Source organism: Phaethon aethereus (genome assembly GCF_964289735.1).
Source record: "Phaethon aethereus genome assembly, chromosome: 7".
Classification (NCBI taxonomy): Eukaryota; Metazoa; Chordata; class Aves; order Phaethontiformes; family Phaethontidae; genus Phaethon; species Phaethon aethereus.
The window spans coordinates 4232892-4251935 of NC_138583.1; the positions used below are offsets into that span (position 1 = coordinate 4232892).

General features: G+C 41.2%; 1 protein-coding gene across 1 annotated transcript in view; it reads right to left on the minus strand.

The window, feature by feature from the left end:
- Positions 1–4183: 4183 nt before the first annotated feature.
- The window catches only part of MCU (mitochondrial calcium uniporter), a gene marked incomplete at its 5' end in the record, with an annotated part of 95355 nt that continues 80494 nt past the window's right edge, over positions 4184–19044 (minus strand). Inside the window, 7 exons of the mRNA XM_082002174.1 lie at positions 4184–5021; positions 5921–6037; positions 8297–8500; positions 8989–9149; positions 12254–12358; positions 13328–13498; positions 17539–17608. Of these exons, the coding sequence (XP_081858300.1) occupies positions 4944–5021; positions 5921–6037; positions 8297–8500; positions 8989–9149; positions 12254–12358; positions 13328–13498; positions 17539–17608 (906 nt within the window). The 3' untranslated portion in view covers positions 4184–4943. The remainder of the gene's footprint in view (positions 5022–5920; positions 6038–8296; positions 8501–8988; positions 9150–12253; positions 12359–13327; positions 13499–17538; positions 17609–19044) is intronic.

The window sequence follows — 19044 nt, forward strand, 5'->3', positions numbered from 1 at the left end:
TCATCAGTATGGGTTAAAAGATATGAAGAGGGAAGGCAATATTAAAATAGAGGGCTGGAATTTTATTTTGGTGCCCAAGAGACAGGATCTTCTAAGCCTGCTGCTAAGCCTAGGTATGTCTATTCTTAACGCAAGAAAGGATGCTAATTTTGCAGATGGTAACCACACTTCTCGCCCCTCCCAGATTACACAAGGAACTCAAATTCTTCAAAGCATTGGATAGGCTGGAAAGCCTCATGCTCTTTGTAATGGACTACTGAATAAAGACGCTCTGGTGTTTGCTGAAACCGGCCTTGTCTTTATCAGAGCCACCTCTCAAGACACACCACCATTTGATGAACGCGAGGCGAGTGAAGAACAGCTCTTGGTGCAGGAGTAACTCCTGCAGCCCAACTAGAAGGAGCAGGCGGAAGAGCTAATCAGTGCTTCCTGCCGCTGAGAGAGAGTAGAACCCAACACACACGACAGGATCCCTGTCTGCGATTGATTTGAGGATGTATGTTCACAATAAGCCTTGACAGGCTGCTGAGATGGATTGCATGAAGGTCAAGGTCTTAGAGATAGACCTTGTTTCTGTAAATAACTTGTCCCAGGACATGCTGCCAATGGGAAGGGCTGCTGAGATCTAGGAGTGAACACGAGTTTGCTGAAGTATGCGCAAAGTCAACACAACAACAAGTAAAACACCAAGACCCCATTAAAATCAGACAAGTACGTAATTTCTAGTAAAGAGTAGCAATTATTTCCTTTCCCTTAGTGGAGCTCTGTGATGCAGAACTTGGTGTTTTGAGAGTGTTTTTCCACAGGTCCTACAGAAACCAGTGTATTTCCCACAATCCCAAATTTCTAGATGGAAGAATTCAGGTACAGACAGCATACCCACAAGTGTGAAACTGGTCAGAGGCAGAAACAGGAATAGGACCCATCTTTGACAAGTTCACAGAGCCACAATGACACACTGTAACAGCAGCTTCTCCCACACTTCAGGGCTTAGATACAGGCATGGAAATCAAACTTGCAGTGTATTTTACTTCTCACACTCTAGTGTCAGTATAAAAAAAAAAATCTGTTTTATTTCTAAGGGGAATAACAGCAATCTCTTAGAATAGGTAGAAAAAGCTCCTTCCTATGTGTAAATAAAAGTCATACAATGCAGCACAGAGGAAAGCAGCCTGCATTTACAACTCCGCAAGAAAACCAGACAGGAGATCAAAGAAATTGCTCTGCTGAGAAAGACAGGGCAACTTAGACATAATGCCATGATCTGACAGCCAACGGCAGCTTCAGAGCATCATGCAAACCCCTATTAGAGACAAAACAGCAGTGTAAGAACTTGCAGCAAGGTGATCATCATCACTGCGAGGTAGGAAGGGTTACAGGAAGAAAGAAAAAGGGTTTCTTTTTTGCTCTTCAGGAAAAAAGGAGCCACAAACACCTCCCCCTGGAGAGGCTTGCAAGGTAGAGCCTCACAGGCATGGCAGAAAGGGAACCTAATACATTTCTCCAGATGATTTGGAACTTGACATGTTTATTTGAAAGCTCTCTCACAAAAAGAGAGGGAAGAGAAGTTAAGGAAGCAAGTAACAAAATTGGTAGAAAAAGCAGCATCTGAACAGTGCAGAGTACACTGCTGCTTATCCTTCACAGTCTTAAGAATGCAGTGTTACATTAAGATTCAGGCAGCATTACCTGCTCTTAAAAGTGCTGCCAGTGGGACAGGACCCTATTACCTGCCTGGCTCCTAAGTATGAAACAGCTACTGCAAGAGAGTTTGCTGATGTCGATATACAACAGTGTGTGTGTGTATCAGGAGAGCAAACAACCATCACCCTTCCCTTCAACCTTGGCATTCAAGGGCAACAAAAGCAGAAGCACTGAGATTTGAGTTTGAGGTTCGTGGCATGTCATCCACCCCTGGCAGAGACAGTGTGTGCACTGGTGGTGCGGAGAGGAGCGAGAGCACAATTTTCCAAGGGTTCAGGCTAACAAGACCCACCGGACAGCCCGTAATTCAGGTTACAATTAGAGGATCTTATTTTACTCCTTTTCCTACATAGTGTCTAGAACAACATTACAGCACACAGAGGAACAATTTTGTCACAGCATTTTCTTGCTTCCAAAATAGCGATTGTGGTGCTAGATGTCAAAGTCTTCAGTTCTTCTGGATACCAAAATGAATGACTTTTTATGCAACTATTCCAAGCAATTTGTCTAGGGAGGGCAGCAGCTCATCTGTACACAGCAGCAGACTAAGGGCTGCTTGGAGGAAGAGTTTGTCAGCACTGCTGAACTAAATTTCAACAGTGATTAAAGGTAAGTTCACAACAAAAAACAGCTTCCAGCCCCTCCTCTCTGACTTCAAAATCACAAGAGGTAGCCGTTTTTAAAACTGGTCAACCATGGACTTTTTTTTCTTTTTTACAGTCAATGGACATGATAAAAAAAAAAAATCTTCTGGCACCAAACATCTCATCTTAACACCTCATAAAGTCAGGACAAAGTACAGTCTACTGATTCCTAAAGTTAATGAACGAACAGTACATCATCATGACAAATCAAGCCACAGCCATTCGAGGGCCCACAAAGAAAGTAACAGAGGCTTAAAACTTCCGTTTTCCTCCAAAAAAGCAGTTGAATGCAATATAAAAATACACTGACATCACTCAGTACAGTTTAGGTTGCTGGGCATTACACACCCATATTATACTGCAACCTGCCACACATCTCCAGTTTTTGTCAACATCCACATGGAGCTACTATGCTGGTCAAACAAAGGCAGATCTTTGTTAGACCGAACATCTCTACCTCACCACATCAACTGCTCCCGAGCAGTTGCTCTGTGTTATGCAGCTAGGCATGGCAGCAAGATCTCCATCCGAGCTTCTTCAGGAAAGCTACTATCTGCATCACCACAGCCTCGGTGATGTAAGGTCAAGAAGAAACAACCTAAACAAAAAGAAACGGAGGGAACTCAGGAGACAGCTGCCACACATACAATACTATCTTTTCAGCTGGGCAAAATAATGTTATTCAAGAGCACCAATTCAAAAATTGAATAGTTATTTATTGTTCCAGAAGTACATTGCTCTTTTATACATATTTCATAAATGATACAGGATTTTACACATGTTCAGTTTTGTTTCTTTTTTTTTTTTAAAGAAGGACTTTTCTCCATGCTCCCTCCCTCATCCCAAACACACACCAAGGATTCAGCTACAGGATCATGTTCTTTTTTTTTCCCTTTAAAACTCACCACACAAACAGGATAAAACAGATAAAAAATAGTCACACAATGTAATTAAATTGAAAGACAGAGGAAAAGGGGAAGGGGAAAAAAACCCAACAAACTATAAACATGCACCCATTCGGTCCAACATGCCATTGAGTGAGAATAGGCAGCAATCCCAGCTGTGTTTCCACATCTGCAAGGCACCTGGCATCTAGTTAATACTGATTTGTTTCTTTCCTATTTTTCTTAAAACATGGTTCTCCAAAAAACCCAGAAGCCTCTTTCCATGACACAGTGAGGAGCAGTGAAATATCAAAAAAAAAGCAGCCAGCTTTTCTGTATATAAAGCTTAGTGCCCTTCTCCCACCTTCATCCTGCCTACACAGTATTTATCAGCAGGATGCTAAAACAGACTGACCTGCTTTGAATGAAGAGATGTTTTATCTGCCTAGGAATCAGCCAGCCTTGGCTAGAGGAGAGGGCAATGGGTTGACCTTCCTTCCTCTATTTCTTTTAGCTAAGAACAAGAGATGTCATTAGCCACTCCTAAGAAATTTTGACCTGTGGGCACAAAGTTCATTTAAAGCTACTTAAGTAGGGGAAAGTGCTAGAGAACTGAAGTAGTTCTGTGTCTTGCACTGTAAGAGCCCCAGGCCTTCAAAACGCCTCTGGACAAGGAAAATGCTTTGGCCATATACAAGACCTTTTATCCCATTACACAAGCAATCAAAGATCAAGCTTAATTACTCCATGTTCCAAAACTGTTCATTTAAGCAGGAGTCATGATTCTGCAACAGTTTGATAATCCTTTAAGTCTTCATAATTTCATAGTCCAGGTGGCTATCAGATTTGGGGTAGGGAGAGGGTAATCTCCCTCCCTTAAGACTGAATATAAAAAACCTCTCATGCAATGCTGCCATTGATTTCTAGAAGGAGCTCAAGGGCATTGGGACACAAAGTTTATATAGTTCTTATGGAATAATCCAAAAATATCAATTAGCAAACATCCAGAAGGAAACTCATTCCTTCTCTCACTTGGCTACAACCAATCTGTGCTACAAATAAGCAAAGGGGGAAGTCAGTGGAGCACATGGGGTGGGCTGGGAAGGGGAAGCTCACGGTTTTCCAGTAGAAAGCAGTCCTGTAGTAACTTTGTAAAAGAGACCAGGTCTGACCAGAGGTGTGCGTGTTAATGGCGGTGGAGTGCAAGTTCTGATCACCAGCCATAGCTCCAGGTGGCTTGAATTCTTTGTTCTGTTTAGTTGGGGTTTTTTGTGGGGTTTTTTTGGTGGGTTTTTTTTTTTTTTTTGAGAGAGAGAGAAAAAGAGAAATCTGAATCAGGTAAAGGAAAATTTAAAAAGCTGAGCAGGCTGCTGGTGCTTTATCAAGAAGCAGACCCTGCAAAGCCAGAAGATAACACCCCTACACCCCAGCATTACATTCTTTTCATTAACCCCTCCCAATCCTGTATTTGTACACAATTGCCATTCAGACAGGTTTTATATGTGACTATTTGCCAAGCCCTTCTCAGAACTAACATTCCACAATGTCCCAGCTTCAGATTTAAGAGATCTCCCCCAAGGTCCTTTGTCTTGATTAAAGTTAAAAACCCTCCACCCCCACACCACCTCCCAGCTTCCACCTGCAACACTTTAATTAAAAAGGCAAGAGCTATGAACAGTTTTTTTGCCAGGGTTCAGAGCTTCTTTGATGATCAGTCCTTTTCATCAATTTGCTGGATGGGCAGGTGAACCTGCAGTGGGTCTCGAAGCCTCTTAAGGTCCAATTCTGCCTAAAAGAAAGAGACACATAATAAAGAACAAGCTCTCAATACACCTTCCCCAATACCTTTCTCCTTTACAGAACAGAAAGCTTTTCCATGTTTCCTTGTTTTGTCATCCTGAAAGGGAGCCAAAAAAAGGTATAAAAAGACCTCTGGGTTTTCTCATGAAACCAAGAGTGCCTAGCCCTGACCTCGCTCTACTGCTTGCGCAGCTGCCTCTTCAAGGCAGGGGGAGAAGACATCTTGCCCTGCATATCCTACACTGTCATTTCCAGAGCCTAGGAATGAACAGAGAATGATACATGGCAGTGAAAGAGAACATGGCAGCTCTGCTGCAGAAAGGCTCTCAGAAACTCGAGAAAACATCTCTACCCAAATTCTTTGTTGAAGAGATCTCACAATGCGGGCAGTGTGCCAAAAGGGTGTGTCTCCTGAATAAGAGAAATCTGCCACCTTTGCTTCTAACAACGCAGCTGAATTTTTTGTACATTATTTTCCAGGACTGCAACCCAGTGCACTGAAGCACTATGTCAGGAAGACATGAACTGAATGGATGCAAATCTTCTTTCCTCACTAAATCCATCTGGTGTGTAGGAGCTGAGAAGGAAGGAAGTCTTGAATTAGGCTCCTCTGAGGCAAAGTGCCTGAAGCAACTCAAGATTTGCCAGCAGTTTCTAAAAGGCCCTTACAGATAGATACAGGCAACCATTTTGTGTTGATTTACACATCCAGCAGTTCTATTCCTGGGCACATCAAAGCCCATTCAGTGATTGCACTGGGGCTGTGACAGGAAAATGAGCTGAAAAGTTAAAATACATTCATTGTCGTTTGAGGTGCATCTATTACTAACAGCTAAGAACTAGCAAGCAATAATTTCTTTGTCTTATTCCTTGAAAAATTCTTGTTACCTGAGCAATTGCATCCTTAAGTTGATTGTATTTCTCTAGATCAAATCGTGTCTTTTTGGCTCCTTTATGGAAAAATAATAAGTACTGTCTGTCTCTGGCATCTGGATAAACATATTCCTAAAAAGAAAAAAGAGAAGATAGGAATAAAACATCAACAGGATGCAACACAAGATACCACTAGCACATTAGTATTTATCCGGGGTGTTTTGGGAGGATGACTAGTTTCTGTCAGCAAAGGCACGAAACCAGACAGCACTGTCTAACTGCACCCAGTGTGCTGGGGTGACCCCAGCCAGCAGCTAAGTCCCCACCCAGTCAGTCACTCACTCATTCCCCTGCAGCTGCATGGGGGAAGAGAATCAAAAGGGCAACAACGAAGAAAAACTTATTAAATTCTTCACTTGCAAGTCAGGATAAAGACAGTTTAGTAAGTGAAGAGAAAAAAGAAGTAAGAGTGATGCAAAAGCAATCACTCACCACCTCCCACCAGCAGACCAATGCCCAGCCAGTCTCCAAGCAACTCCCCCCCCAGTTTATTGCTGAACATGACATTCTATGGTATGGAATATCTCTTTGGTCAGTTCAGGTCAGGTGTCCTGGCTGTGTCCGCTCACACCACCTCACCCACTCCTAGTGTACTCCTGGGGGGGGTGGAGGAAGGAAGAGAAACAGAGGCAGCCTTGATGCTGTGCAAGCACTGTTCAGCAACAGCAAAAACATTGGTGTGTTATCAAGACTGTTTTGGTCACAAATCCAAACCACAGCACCATACCAGCTGCTATGAAGAACATTAACTCCATCCCAGCCAGACCCAGTACAGTCAGGCATTTGCTTCTCTACTAGTATGTTACACTCCAGCAGTGAGTTACCATCACCTCCCTCCTGTCCCGAATGTGTGAATCCTTCTGTGCAGAGAGAAAAAACTAACACATTTCAGCATTCCAATCTGAGAAGCTTGTGGGGAGAAAGGGAGAGGGGAAAAAAAAAAAAGCTATAAACACCAGAAGAAAGCCCTTGTAGGATGGCCCTTACCCTCTTTTTCTTAAGGTCATAAACACACAATGGCTAATTAAAGCAACAATAGTCACTCATGAGTTCATCTCTCAACCAAGCTACACAAGCAAGAACAAGCATCCAATACCACAGCTTTTGCCAGGGATACTCTACTGCAAGAAGTCACAGCTTTTTAGAGAGCGTGGATAACTCGGAGCAGCAAAGCTGTTCACGCCAAATCCCACATAGACTCTACAATGCACAGGTCTGCCTGCTGAAGTAAACTCTGCCTTGCACTGGAACATCACACAGGCTCTGTGTCTGGTAGCCATCTAATGATCAGGGCTGTCAGGTGGAGAAAAGCTGGATTCAGAGTCAAGCCATGCTTGAAACACTGAGATTTTAACTCTAGCAGAAGTACTAGTTTATATGGATGACTCGATTAAAACATCAGAGTTCAAACACAGCCAAAGTTGCAACCGCACTTGGCAGAAACTATAGCAGGAGCCCTAACAGGGGCATGTGTGTCTTCAGCCGCTGAAATGATGTGGCTGACAGACTGCTGGGACACCACACTAGAACACCCACAGCATCTGTTCTGGTGGTCTTGGGGCAGCAGAGACTCTTTGAGCCCCTCTTCATTATTTAGGGGGGATTATGAAGTTTGAATGGGAGTGCCGAGAGAAACCATGTACTGGAAATCCAGACAGTCTGTCACAACTACAAGGATCTAGAGAAGCACGGCTCCGCCTCATGCGAAGATTTTCCATAACTGGAGCACATCTAGTCTTTAAAAGACTGAGCCTGAAAGCCAACAGATCTGGAATTGCATCAAGGGGCAAGCATTCAAGTAGATCTGCTTCATCTAGAAGAGAGTCCAGATCCACAGAATACCTAGACAAAAGCATTTCCAATACAATCCCTAAACTTCTCTTGTCTCTTTAAAAAGGCCAGCATCTCGTGTCAGAAAGGTGTGCTTCCCTGAAACTCAAGTAGGTACCCATGTACCCGTAGTTTATTTGGGCTGATAAATGACAGCACTTGGAGGCCTCCAGTGCAAGCCAATGTGTGTGAGGCTACGTGTGTGTGCAGAAACCATCACCTGTCTGGAGATGAACCTGTATAGCTGAAGTAGCCAATCACAGGATATACGTGAGCATTTATGGTTAAACAACCAGGAAATCAGCAATGACCACCACCAGAAAACCCTATAACCACATACCACGATCCAGGACAGTAAAAAAACAAGTGGCATCTAGGTTCTGACAGGGTAAGAAAGGGGTAAAATAGATTCTAATAGGCACAAGTTTGTTATTTCTCTAGGGAATAGAGCTTAAAGCAATTCTTCTATTGAAATGTCAATGTCAGCACAACAGGTCCTACCTGGCGCGTCATTACGAAATAAGCATACATTGCCATGGCACTACCATAGGTGATGAAATAGGTGACCGGTTCCATAATGTCCCAAGAATACTCCCACCAGGTTAGGCGGGCCAGAATCCCAAACTGTGTGGCCATGTAGGCCAAGCCTCCCCACAACACGAAGGTTGTCCTCTTCTCTGCTTTCCTGCTGAGCTCCATCCTTACCTGCAGGAGATAAGAATGTGTGCCTTGAGATAAGAATATATGCCTCAGGCATAATTACATTAATATAATTAAGAGAGAATATAAAAATAACACCTTGTATTTATATTAAATGTTAAGTGGTTTGAGTCTAAGTCATACAGACAAATCGAGACTTCTTTTCCATCCATACCTTGCCATCATCCGTATTTTACTCTGAGCATGCTCTGGATAGCTTGCAAAGCTGATTATTTTTCTATGTTCAGAGATGTTCTGTTGCATTAGCCCCAGTCTTTATTTGCTACCAAGCTCATTTCCAGTTATGAAAAGCAAGGACACAAAATACTTCCACAGAATCCAGAAACAGACAATGGTTCGGTAGACACTTAGTGCCTCTTCTGCTTCAGTGATCTTAACGCTATTTGAAGCATGCCAGGGACCTAATTAAAACCTTGAAATAAATTAAGGCTGCATTTAGAGAATAAGTAAAGTACAACAGAGAAACTTCTCACTTTTTCTAGTGGTGCTAGTTGCTCCTTCAATTCCTCTAGTCTCCCTATCAGCTCCTTCTCTTTGTTCAGCTGGTGCTCCTCAATACACAAGGCAGTATACAACTGCTGAACCAACGTCTTGACATCGTTCAGCGTCGTTGCGTTTTCATGGCTTAAGAGCTCTAGGAAAAAAAGAGACTGCTTTACATACATTCATCCACAGAATTTCTTATATACTCTGCAGAAACTGCTATTAGTCTGCACAGGAAACGCATGAAACTATCTTCTCAAAGAAGCCTTTGGAAGAGCTCCAGCACTCTAAGACAACACAATTGCTTCAAAAGAAAACCAGGCTTTGTAATTGGATATTACTAAAATTTGATAAGACAAAGAAAGAGATACATGGTATTAGCTTGCCAGATATCAACAGCTACTTCTGTTATATATACTTATATAAAGGACTTAAGGACAGAAGAACAACTGAACTACTGTGATCTATCACACCAGCTGTCAAGGAATAGCCAAAATTCAGACTCCAGACCATCAGCAACCATAGTTATTGATGACAGCAACCAAAGACCTTGGGTTAGTGGCCCCAGAACATGCAGTCTTATGATAAATTATTTTGAGTACCAGTGCCAGGAAGCATTATCCCAAGACTCTGTGGGCAACTCCCTGCTGTGCTGCCTACAGGGCACTGAAATCCTCCCTGACAGTATTTAAATAGACACAACACCAGGGCCACTAACCGAAACTGCCTTTATCCCTGCATTTCAACACAAAAAGGATTCCTCAAGAAAATCAATTTCTAAGAGAGTTGTGACTATTGTATTACACACTGCTTATGAAAAAAAAAAAAAACAAACAGGTTTCCAATTACAGCAGAACTTCTTGACATTAGCCAAATAAATACATTGTTAAAAATTAATTTTTGTAGCATCCTTGGGCTTGTACCTTAAGTTATCTTCTCAAAATATGATCTTACCAATGCATAAAAAGCTACGAACAGCCTAAATTTCAACATTAGCAGCTCAAGGGAAAGAAATGACTCAGCTGTCTGTGCCAAGGCATACAAAAAGCACACCACATCCCCCTACCAGCTAAAGGGCTCCTGTTCCCCTATGAAGAAAAAAGTGTTCCTACTGAAATGATCATCAAAAAGTACTTAGTATTTAACATTACAGTGTTCTGGCACTTCCATTTCAAAATATACAGGGCGATTTTATAAAAACAGAAAAGCAACAGCTGAAAAGTTGAGCAGAACTAATCTTAGTGTCTATTTACAGACACATTCATTTTAATACAAGCTAACTATAGAAATCTCTTCGGCAAATGAATCAGAGGCAGCAATTTCACGTAACCTAGGTGATCCCCGAGCTCACCTACCAGCACACTAACAGGTATATCATACAAGGGAGCTAACCAAAACCACACGGACTCACCAACACAGACTTTGCTCTCAAACATTAGGTAAGTGGGGTGTATTAATTGCCTTTACCTTGGGACAGCAATTTCTCCAGTGCAGTAACAGACACCACGTTTACATTCTCATTTAATTGAATTAAAAATTACACACTAGACCACCTGCTCTCAGGGGCTAACAGTTGGAAGAGATACCTAGTCAAAATCCTCGCTCCACTTCTCTACAATGTCTTAGAAGTGCGTCAAAACACCACATTTGGGACAAGAGCAGTGGGGAAAGAGAGCAGAGTAACTTTTTTGTCTGTATGCGATATCCAGTGATTTAGAGAGATTTCCGTTAAAGTGCTTTTAAGGAGACTGGAAAAAACACATCTCTGGTGGAGGTCATTCTAACCCACAGATAAGGGAGAAAGGGCATCTCACCAATGCTGCACTCCCAACTTCCAGAGTCTCCCACATACTAAGGACGAGTGGCTGCACAAAGTTCCCCGAGTCAGAAATTTCTTTTTTACTCCTTATTTTTATATTGCAAATAAAATGCTAGAATACATTTTTATTATTTTCCTTGCAAAAAGGTCCTTGGAAGCTAACTACATCTACAGAGGAAGACAGCATAGATCAGCAGATCTTCCTAGAAGTCAGCCACCTTGCGCAGCCTCAGACCCAAAAGATATGGCAAGTCTCCTGATTTTTGATAGATCAGCTTCCTTTAGCACGTTGTCTTTTTCACGCTGCTCAAGATGGTAAAAGGAACCTTAATAGTTCCCTCACAGCTTTTGCCTTATAAATGATTTGTTCATTATCTTCCTTGAAGAGAGGAAGGCCCAAACACTAGGGAAAACATCCAGATAAATAGAGGAAGGCATTTCCACCACCATAACATCAATTGGACATGGAAGTCAAGTTATAAATCCTTCCCAATTTGTTTTCCTGTCTACAGGGCCAAAAATTCCTTTTAAAAAAATACTGCTTGCAAACCTCATGTTATTGCCCATGAGTTTAGTACCTAAACAACAACAGAGCAATAAGGTAGACAGAACTCCCCACCATCTGTAAGCCAAGCAATAATCAGAGCAACATTTCCAAAACTGGTCCTTTTGTTTAAGTCCTCAGAGGTATGCATGGGCACAGGAGAACCCGGTGCTTTTCAAAGCCTATGAAGTCACCTAGGAGAAAGAGTAGACAATAGATAAAAATACCAAGTTCCTGCCTCCACCAGTAACTCTGGAGTCTTCAAAAGCTCCTTGCAAGTTTTCACATCCAAAGTCCATTACTTAAAAGGATTTTCTTATTGATTCAAAATAGGTTTGTTTCCCCTCCCTATTTGATTCTTAGTAAACTTGTAAGAGCGCCATCTCATTTATTTCGCTTTTTTTTATTTGTTTTTTAGCCAACAAGGTTTCAAGATTTATTTGCAATATTCCAAGTACCACACTTAGAAAGAAACAATGTTAACAGTCAGGTGAGGGAATGATTTCTTCTTCCAAATCAGATAATATCAGTATCAGTCTAATGCCCATTTTGTATTGTACTACTTCAGAAGCAGTTAAATTAAATGACTTTTCAGTAATTAGAAGAAAATTCAGAAAAACTTCGGAATTAAAAGAAACTGCATTTCTTCATTTATTCCTCTTATGACTGGTAGCAGCTTTGAGCAGAATCAACATTTGCTTTTCATCACGGACTACTCTGATTACTTGGGTATCACTAAATTAGACCACAAGGGCAGGATGAGAAAATGCAAGGTTTCCCTTAGAAATAACACTTCATGTTCTTGAACAAGTGAATAAAGCATGCTGCAATTAAGCAGGGAACCGAATACTGAAGTTTATTTCTGATGTTTACCAGAACCAGGCTGGTTTACCTCTCTTTGGTGGTCTAACATGGTATGTGACATCATTAATGATCAGTTTGAAGTCATCCAGCAGTAGCAAATCTATGCCTGTGGAGGAGGCAACACGTGTGCCATCTGTAAGGCAAAACACAAACAACTCGTTAAACAGTAGAAACGAAGTACCGAAACAAGCTGTGGCTAAGCAAGTTGTAATGCCACCCCAAATCCAGTTGTTTGACTTCCACATTTTCCCCACAGACAATAGCCTTTGTCTAGAGGAAGATATCTATATATATAGGTATATACCTACATAGAGAAATATATAGAAGTATCTACATCTCTGTCTCTAGCGAGACCTTACATGGCACATACTAGCTAAGAATGCAGCTGCTTTTCTAAGTTTGTGGTATTTGGGGTCATCTTATAAAAAGCAGTCCCCTTCACTCCACACACTTTAAATATTTTACTATGTTTTGCATATAATCTACTTAAGTAACACTCATCTGTCCCCACTGGCATGAGAATTATTTCAGTCTCGGATATTAGACAGCTCCAATAGCACTAACCTAGCAAACACCTCCCTCCCAGGCCGAGACTTTTGAGGAAATACCTGCTTTGATGGCTCTTTCATAAGACATCCTAACATTTCAGAGCTTTGGTACCTAGCAGACACATAGCAATTGAGCAAAACAGTGAAGTAAGACATCAAAACAGAAAACAACTGAGTTTTCATAGCTAAGATACTGTTTCCCTTGTACCACACGCAATTCCTTACAAATTGATTAGAACCTCTACATAGGTTGCATCTTTCCTACTACACAGTAGGAAAACTCACCAAAAACATCTCCATTAGGACTAATGTCTATAAGCTAAGCACTAGAGTGAAGGAGGAGAAAAACATTCCTACAGTCATATTTCCTTGGCAGACCTGACTACACAGGAATAGTTAAGAATATTCTTACTATAGGAATGGCATTTCTACCACCTACTTGTTCAGGAGTGTCAAAGAACTCACACCGTAACAAACTTAGACTTAAAAAATGAAAGGCTGGATGAAAATAGCTGGCAAGCAAGTATATCAATTAAGTTTGTGAACAACAGTACCTGCTGAATAGATTGCAACCCGATCAATTCCTCTGTCCTCTGCTTGCAGCTGTTGTAAGAACACACCAACGGAGTCTGAAATCGGTTTAAGTGTGAACTGGCAACGTTCACGCCGGGATGGAAGATTCACAGAAATCACAGGTAACCCGTTTTGGTAAACCACTGTCACTTCTACAAAGATGACAAAAATACAAGTTTAGTGTTAAAAAATAACAGATCCTCTCGTAACAGTTCTGTATTTGTCCCATCGAGAAAAAGGCTGAACGTCAAACAGACTTTAAAGTTTTGGTTCACCTTTTATCAAGAGATGTGTCCATCAAAGAAAAAGAGGGATGCCAGAGGTTTTCAATCCCATTAACTTGGCAGTATCTGTTAAGCTTTCTGTGCTTTGTGGAAAAGTAACGTTTACTCTAAGCACAATCCTGTTTATACCAAAGGCAACATGATCTCTAAAATCCACAACATGACAGCATGGTATGTTTTGATTAGCTTTAGAGAACCAAAGTATTTTGGACTATGGAAGACAAAAACACTGTGCAATTTATTTATATTATTTATAGCCCAGAAGACAAAGGCAGGCTGTGTATATTAGGAAACATCAATGAAGGGCCCACTTCAAACCTTTTTATTCTTGTTTAGCTCCAATTTCCTCCTTTAAGAGGGCAGTAAGAAGTATGAGGTTGTAGGAACAGTGCTCTGAGTTTAAGCTTCAAGGTCATTCCATCTAAAATTCATGGGATCAATACACTTTGTACTTCAGAAGATAGACATTACTTCTTAGGTGTTGATAAAACAGCATTTTTCATTTCTTTAGTGCTGTCAAGAGTTTTTTCAACAGCATTCTTAAGGACTGCAATGCACCTTTATAAAAACTTATGGTAGTGACCTGTATGAACTTTTAGTTATTATTTGACTCCCAGAAAGACAGCCCACTCCATGTGCTTCAGGATATCCACACATAGAAAAAAAAGCAGCTCAGAGTTCATATTCCCTAAGCCCTCCACTGAGTCACAAAGTTGAAATTTTCCCCCAGTACAGTAGTTGCTAAGATATAGCAGCACACCCAAAAATGATTCACTTTGGATTGCTACGTATATTTTCTTATGTAAAAACATACGGTCTTTTTTATTGCACAGAGCATTTGCCGTGTCTCAAGGATTGCGCAGTCACACCCACTCACACTGCATCTGGCTTAGTATTCCCACCTGTTGTAGCTTTGGCCAAGTACATGAACCACACTGCCTACTAAAACTCATCTAACATATATTGACATGCCAAGTCAAATTAAGCAGCTAACATCAAAACTAGTTGATCAAAGAAGTCAACACAAGTAGAAACAGAAGTAACTAACATAATATTATTAACTGCCAAAGGGAAGTATTTCTCAGGGCACCACTGTTCAGAAAGTTGTGCCACCAATGGCCTTTCTAGCTCTCCTTTCAGGGATTTGCTGTCAGAAGATGAACTCATTTATCACAGGATCATTTGCATATCAGGACAAGTCTTGGGACTGACATACATTTCTGATAAGGGAGGCTCGTGTACGTTGAGAAAGGATGCACCAAGTATACTTTCACAAAGGCAGAAGAGTTCTCTCAGGATTTTGGGAGTTTACAGTCACATGCCTTCATGAATTGAATCAAGCATACAAAGCCTTCTTCCCTTTTCCAGGGGATTGCTACCCAGTGCTGACAAAGAGGTCCTCATGTCATTTTTAAAGACCAGGTGGGAGTGGCCAAGTATAGACATCTAAAATGACAAAAGCATCCTAAGAGGCCCCAGTATTTGGAAGGGCCTATTCTCAAGACTTGGACATTTGACAGGATTTTAGTAGCTTTAGTGTTTCAGAGCTTAAAAAACCAACACAACAGACAGATATTTACCGAAAAATTAAAGCAAATGGCCAATTTATTTGGACAGTTAGACAGAATTTCAAGCTCCTTACCAGCATCTGTTATGACATCAGCTATGAGATTTTTGCATTCTTTCACTCAAGTACTCAAGCAAGAGACTGGTAAGAAATAGATTAGTGTTAGCTACACTTGTGATAGCAGGCTCAAAAGGAACGATCAACATGTTTAGAAGCTTAAAATAGCCATTTAACTATTGAATTCACTGGTTCTGTGAGCAGCATATACAACATTAATTTAGGTACTGCTTACATAACCACAAGACATGAAAAACAGTCTTGATTTAAAACGCTACCTTGATTATACAAGGCAGCAAGCCAGTTTATTGTAAAGCAGAACAGATAACGGCGTTTGCACCAAGACTTTTGTGTTGTACCAATAGGGATACACAGAACAACCGCAGTTCCAGGACTGCCAGCTTTGGAGGAAGAGCCTACCAACACCAGCCCTGCCGCGTTTTAACCCTCCGCAGACCTAGCGGGGACCACAGTGATAAAACACAATAGGTCAGATTGCACCAAGAGTCACCAGCATTGGTAGCACACACAAATCGTTTCTCAAGGATTTCCAGCTTAGGTGAAGTGTTAAATACCAAATTATTTCCCTTAGGAAGACAGGTTCAGTAAGTCTGGAGTTACAGTTGGTTTACGTCTTCCTTACAGAAAGCTTGTAAAAGTCATGTTCTAGTCTAATTCATAGGTGGGGAAAAGCCCATATTTCCAGTTTGATCCTCTCATCACCTCCCACACAAGTAACATCTGGTCAGATTTTTACAGCACTGAAGAGGGAAGAGCTCCGAGGCAAATAAAAAAAAAATCCAAACGACATAGCAATGACAGATCCAGTAAAATTTATTAACAAGACACTGTGATACGGCTGTCTGCCTTGCTCTCCTCTGCTCTGACAGCCCTGCAAATTGCCTGCATGAGGGCAACTAGAAGTTACTAAGTGGACAAAGCAATTTGGCATTTCACTAATTACAGAGCTAACATTTTAGCTCATCTTCACCAATTAAGTTTTAAGCCAGTATTTAAATACATGGGACAAATCAAAGAAAGTCATTGTATACAAGTGTACTGCACTTATTTACGGACACCTACAACCTGGCCAGGGATGCTGCTAAATAAGACCACGGAAGATTTTAAAAGCTTTACACGCTATATTAATCATGAGGTTGCTTTGAGGTATGAATTCCATCAAAGCACCACAAAGTTTTGGCTCAGCCATACGTGCACCAGTAACAGGTCATTACTATTTTTTAAAGATTTCTGTTCTTCGTGTAAGAACAACAACATTAGGTCAAAACATGGTATAGTATAAAAAAGGGTGCGGCCAAAGAAGTCAGCATTGAACATTTACTGCTGGTAAAAATGAACCTATTGGAAAAAGTAACAAGAGAAACATTCAGGCACAATATGACAAGTAAAAATCAGACAAGGCAAGTAGCTACACACTTAGATTATCCTCCCAACCTTACATTTGTCCTCTATACTTCTACTTATTTAAGCCTTCAGGTTTTTGTTTTGAGTCATGTTCTCTTTTGTGTTTGCACACAGTCACTATCCTGGCAGTGGAAGTAATTGTGCTGGAGCCCTTTACTTTATTAGCTTTCAGGCTTTATTAACAAACCTTAAGGGGGAGAGGATCCACTAACTGCTCAGGTCAATCGGCCTAAGTGCTCTAGTCTTTGCGCACAGCATGTGGGTGTTATGCAGGCAGTGGTCTCAAAGCTGGTAGTTTCCTCTTCGCATTCTGGCATTCTAAATTTTTTTTTTTTTTTAAAGGTCCACCAGGGCATTCCTTCACTCTGTGTTATGATAGCCTTAACAAAAAAGCTTAATGTCTGAGCTCTCCCAGAACTTAAAGGAAGAACAAAATTGCCTTGGCTTCACAACTTACTGCAGCAAACCATGCCTTCAACCATCTGAGCAAGTAGCTAGTATGAAATTTTCATTACATAAATAAAAGTTAACAGCGCACACAGTATCCTGAAAAGTAGGCATCACACAGACCTCGCGGCTACATCAGGAAGAAGTCTGGAAAAAGATTTTGGGCAGTTGCACACAGTTACATCTTTCTTTATAAAGTCTGTCCAGTTTTCTAAGGACAGTTACTAGAAAAGTTGACTATTTCCTTAATTCTTCTTGACTGACTTTGTTCACCACCACTTCCTTAGCTCAAAACTGGATTAACTTCTAGCCAAAAAAGCCCCAAGCAGCAAAGGGGGGGGGGGGTCAAAGAATGCGATTTAAGTTAGTGAAGTCAGAAGTGAGCCAAGAGTTTCTCCGTGTCAATACTCACCATCAGAGGGCACTACTGTACTGCAATAGACCACTCTCACGCTCTGCCAAGGAGAAAGCCTCTGATGCACCTAGAAAAATACAAGCACAGCAAAAAGGACAAATGTTCAGCGCATTCAGTTCATTGTCTGGCAGAATCACACCCCAGTGCCACTTCCTGTGTCCCCCCCCGCCCCCGCCATCACCTACCCCAATGCCTGTGCCAGGCATTTCTTCCCACCCGCCGCAGGGGTAACCACCAACCAGCAGCACCTGTCCAGAACAACCTCTTCTTTTACCATCTGTCACCCCGGTAGGGCTTCTCCCCTCAGCCAAGTTCACCTTTACACACCTCACTCTCAACCCACATAGTTTAAAGTGAGAATGTATAACAGAACAGCAGTGATAGTTTTCCTTAATGTAAAATGTATTTTTAAAAGGCCCATTGAATTAATCTGTTTTAAGAAATCAATAGATTTCTATGCAGACATGGAAAGTAGAACTCCCATGAAAGCTTCACTCTTTAAAGGTTAAAAAAAAAGTTTTAGCATAACAGTGGGAAAAAGGGTTAAGGAGCTGTGGATTAAGAGGTTCATTCTCCTAGGTTTTCTGTGCCGACATGTATTTTTCTTGTCCTTACAGAGAGAAGCCAAACTCTAAGACTGAGTAGTAAACATGCCTGCTCATAGAACAACAAATTGTTCAAGATAAAAAACCCAAAAATTGTGATAATGAACTATAAGAAGAAAAAAAAGAAGAAAGCACATGAATGTTGCCTATGTTCTGCAACCTTGGCAAGGGACTAATTCGTTCATAAAAATCTAGAATCAGAATGATTTAAAGCCTATCTTCTAGGATAAGTTACACTAGTTACATACTAATCCTCCCCCAAGAGCGAAATTACAATTCTAGCACAAGAGCCCAATTTTAAAGACAGAGTAAGGCACAAGAGCAGCTCTCATCTGTCTACAGTGCTATATATTTCAGTAACTAACACTCAGAGTTTTCAACAGTTGCAGTCCAATATGGGCATTCCTGTGGTCTGGGATTTTTTTGTTTGTCAATTCCTAAAATACAGCTGCCAAAGCTGCATTTCTATAAAGGTATCTCACAGGTAGGGTTTGTTTAAGTAAAGTTCTAATGGAAATTTGCGAACAACACCCAAGCTGTTGGTTATTTCTCCACCAAATTATCCAGACCTCTATTTTGTAAAGTTGTTTTTGACAACCTACTTATATTATACAGCTTTATCTGCTGCTTCACTTTCTTCTGAAACCTGCTATGCAAATCGAGGATAGTTTCAACTACTAGTAGTCTTTCTTGAAAGCAGGACCTATGACCAGGTGGTCAGTGCGTTGACAGCTCTGGAAATCCACTGTCATTTGTGCTGTATTTACACTCCTTTTTTTCTCAAGTCTCAACAATGACAATCAGTCAAGCCATTTTCCATTTTCCTCCTTGCAACTGCATTTTCAGCTTCCCACACGCAATTCATAACAGGCAGCTAACAGGAAAAGAAAACTGGGCA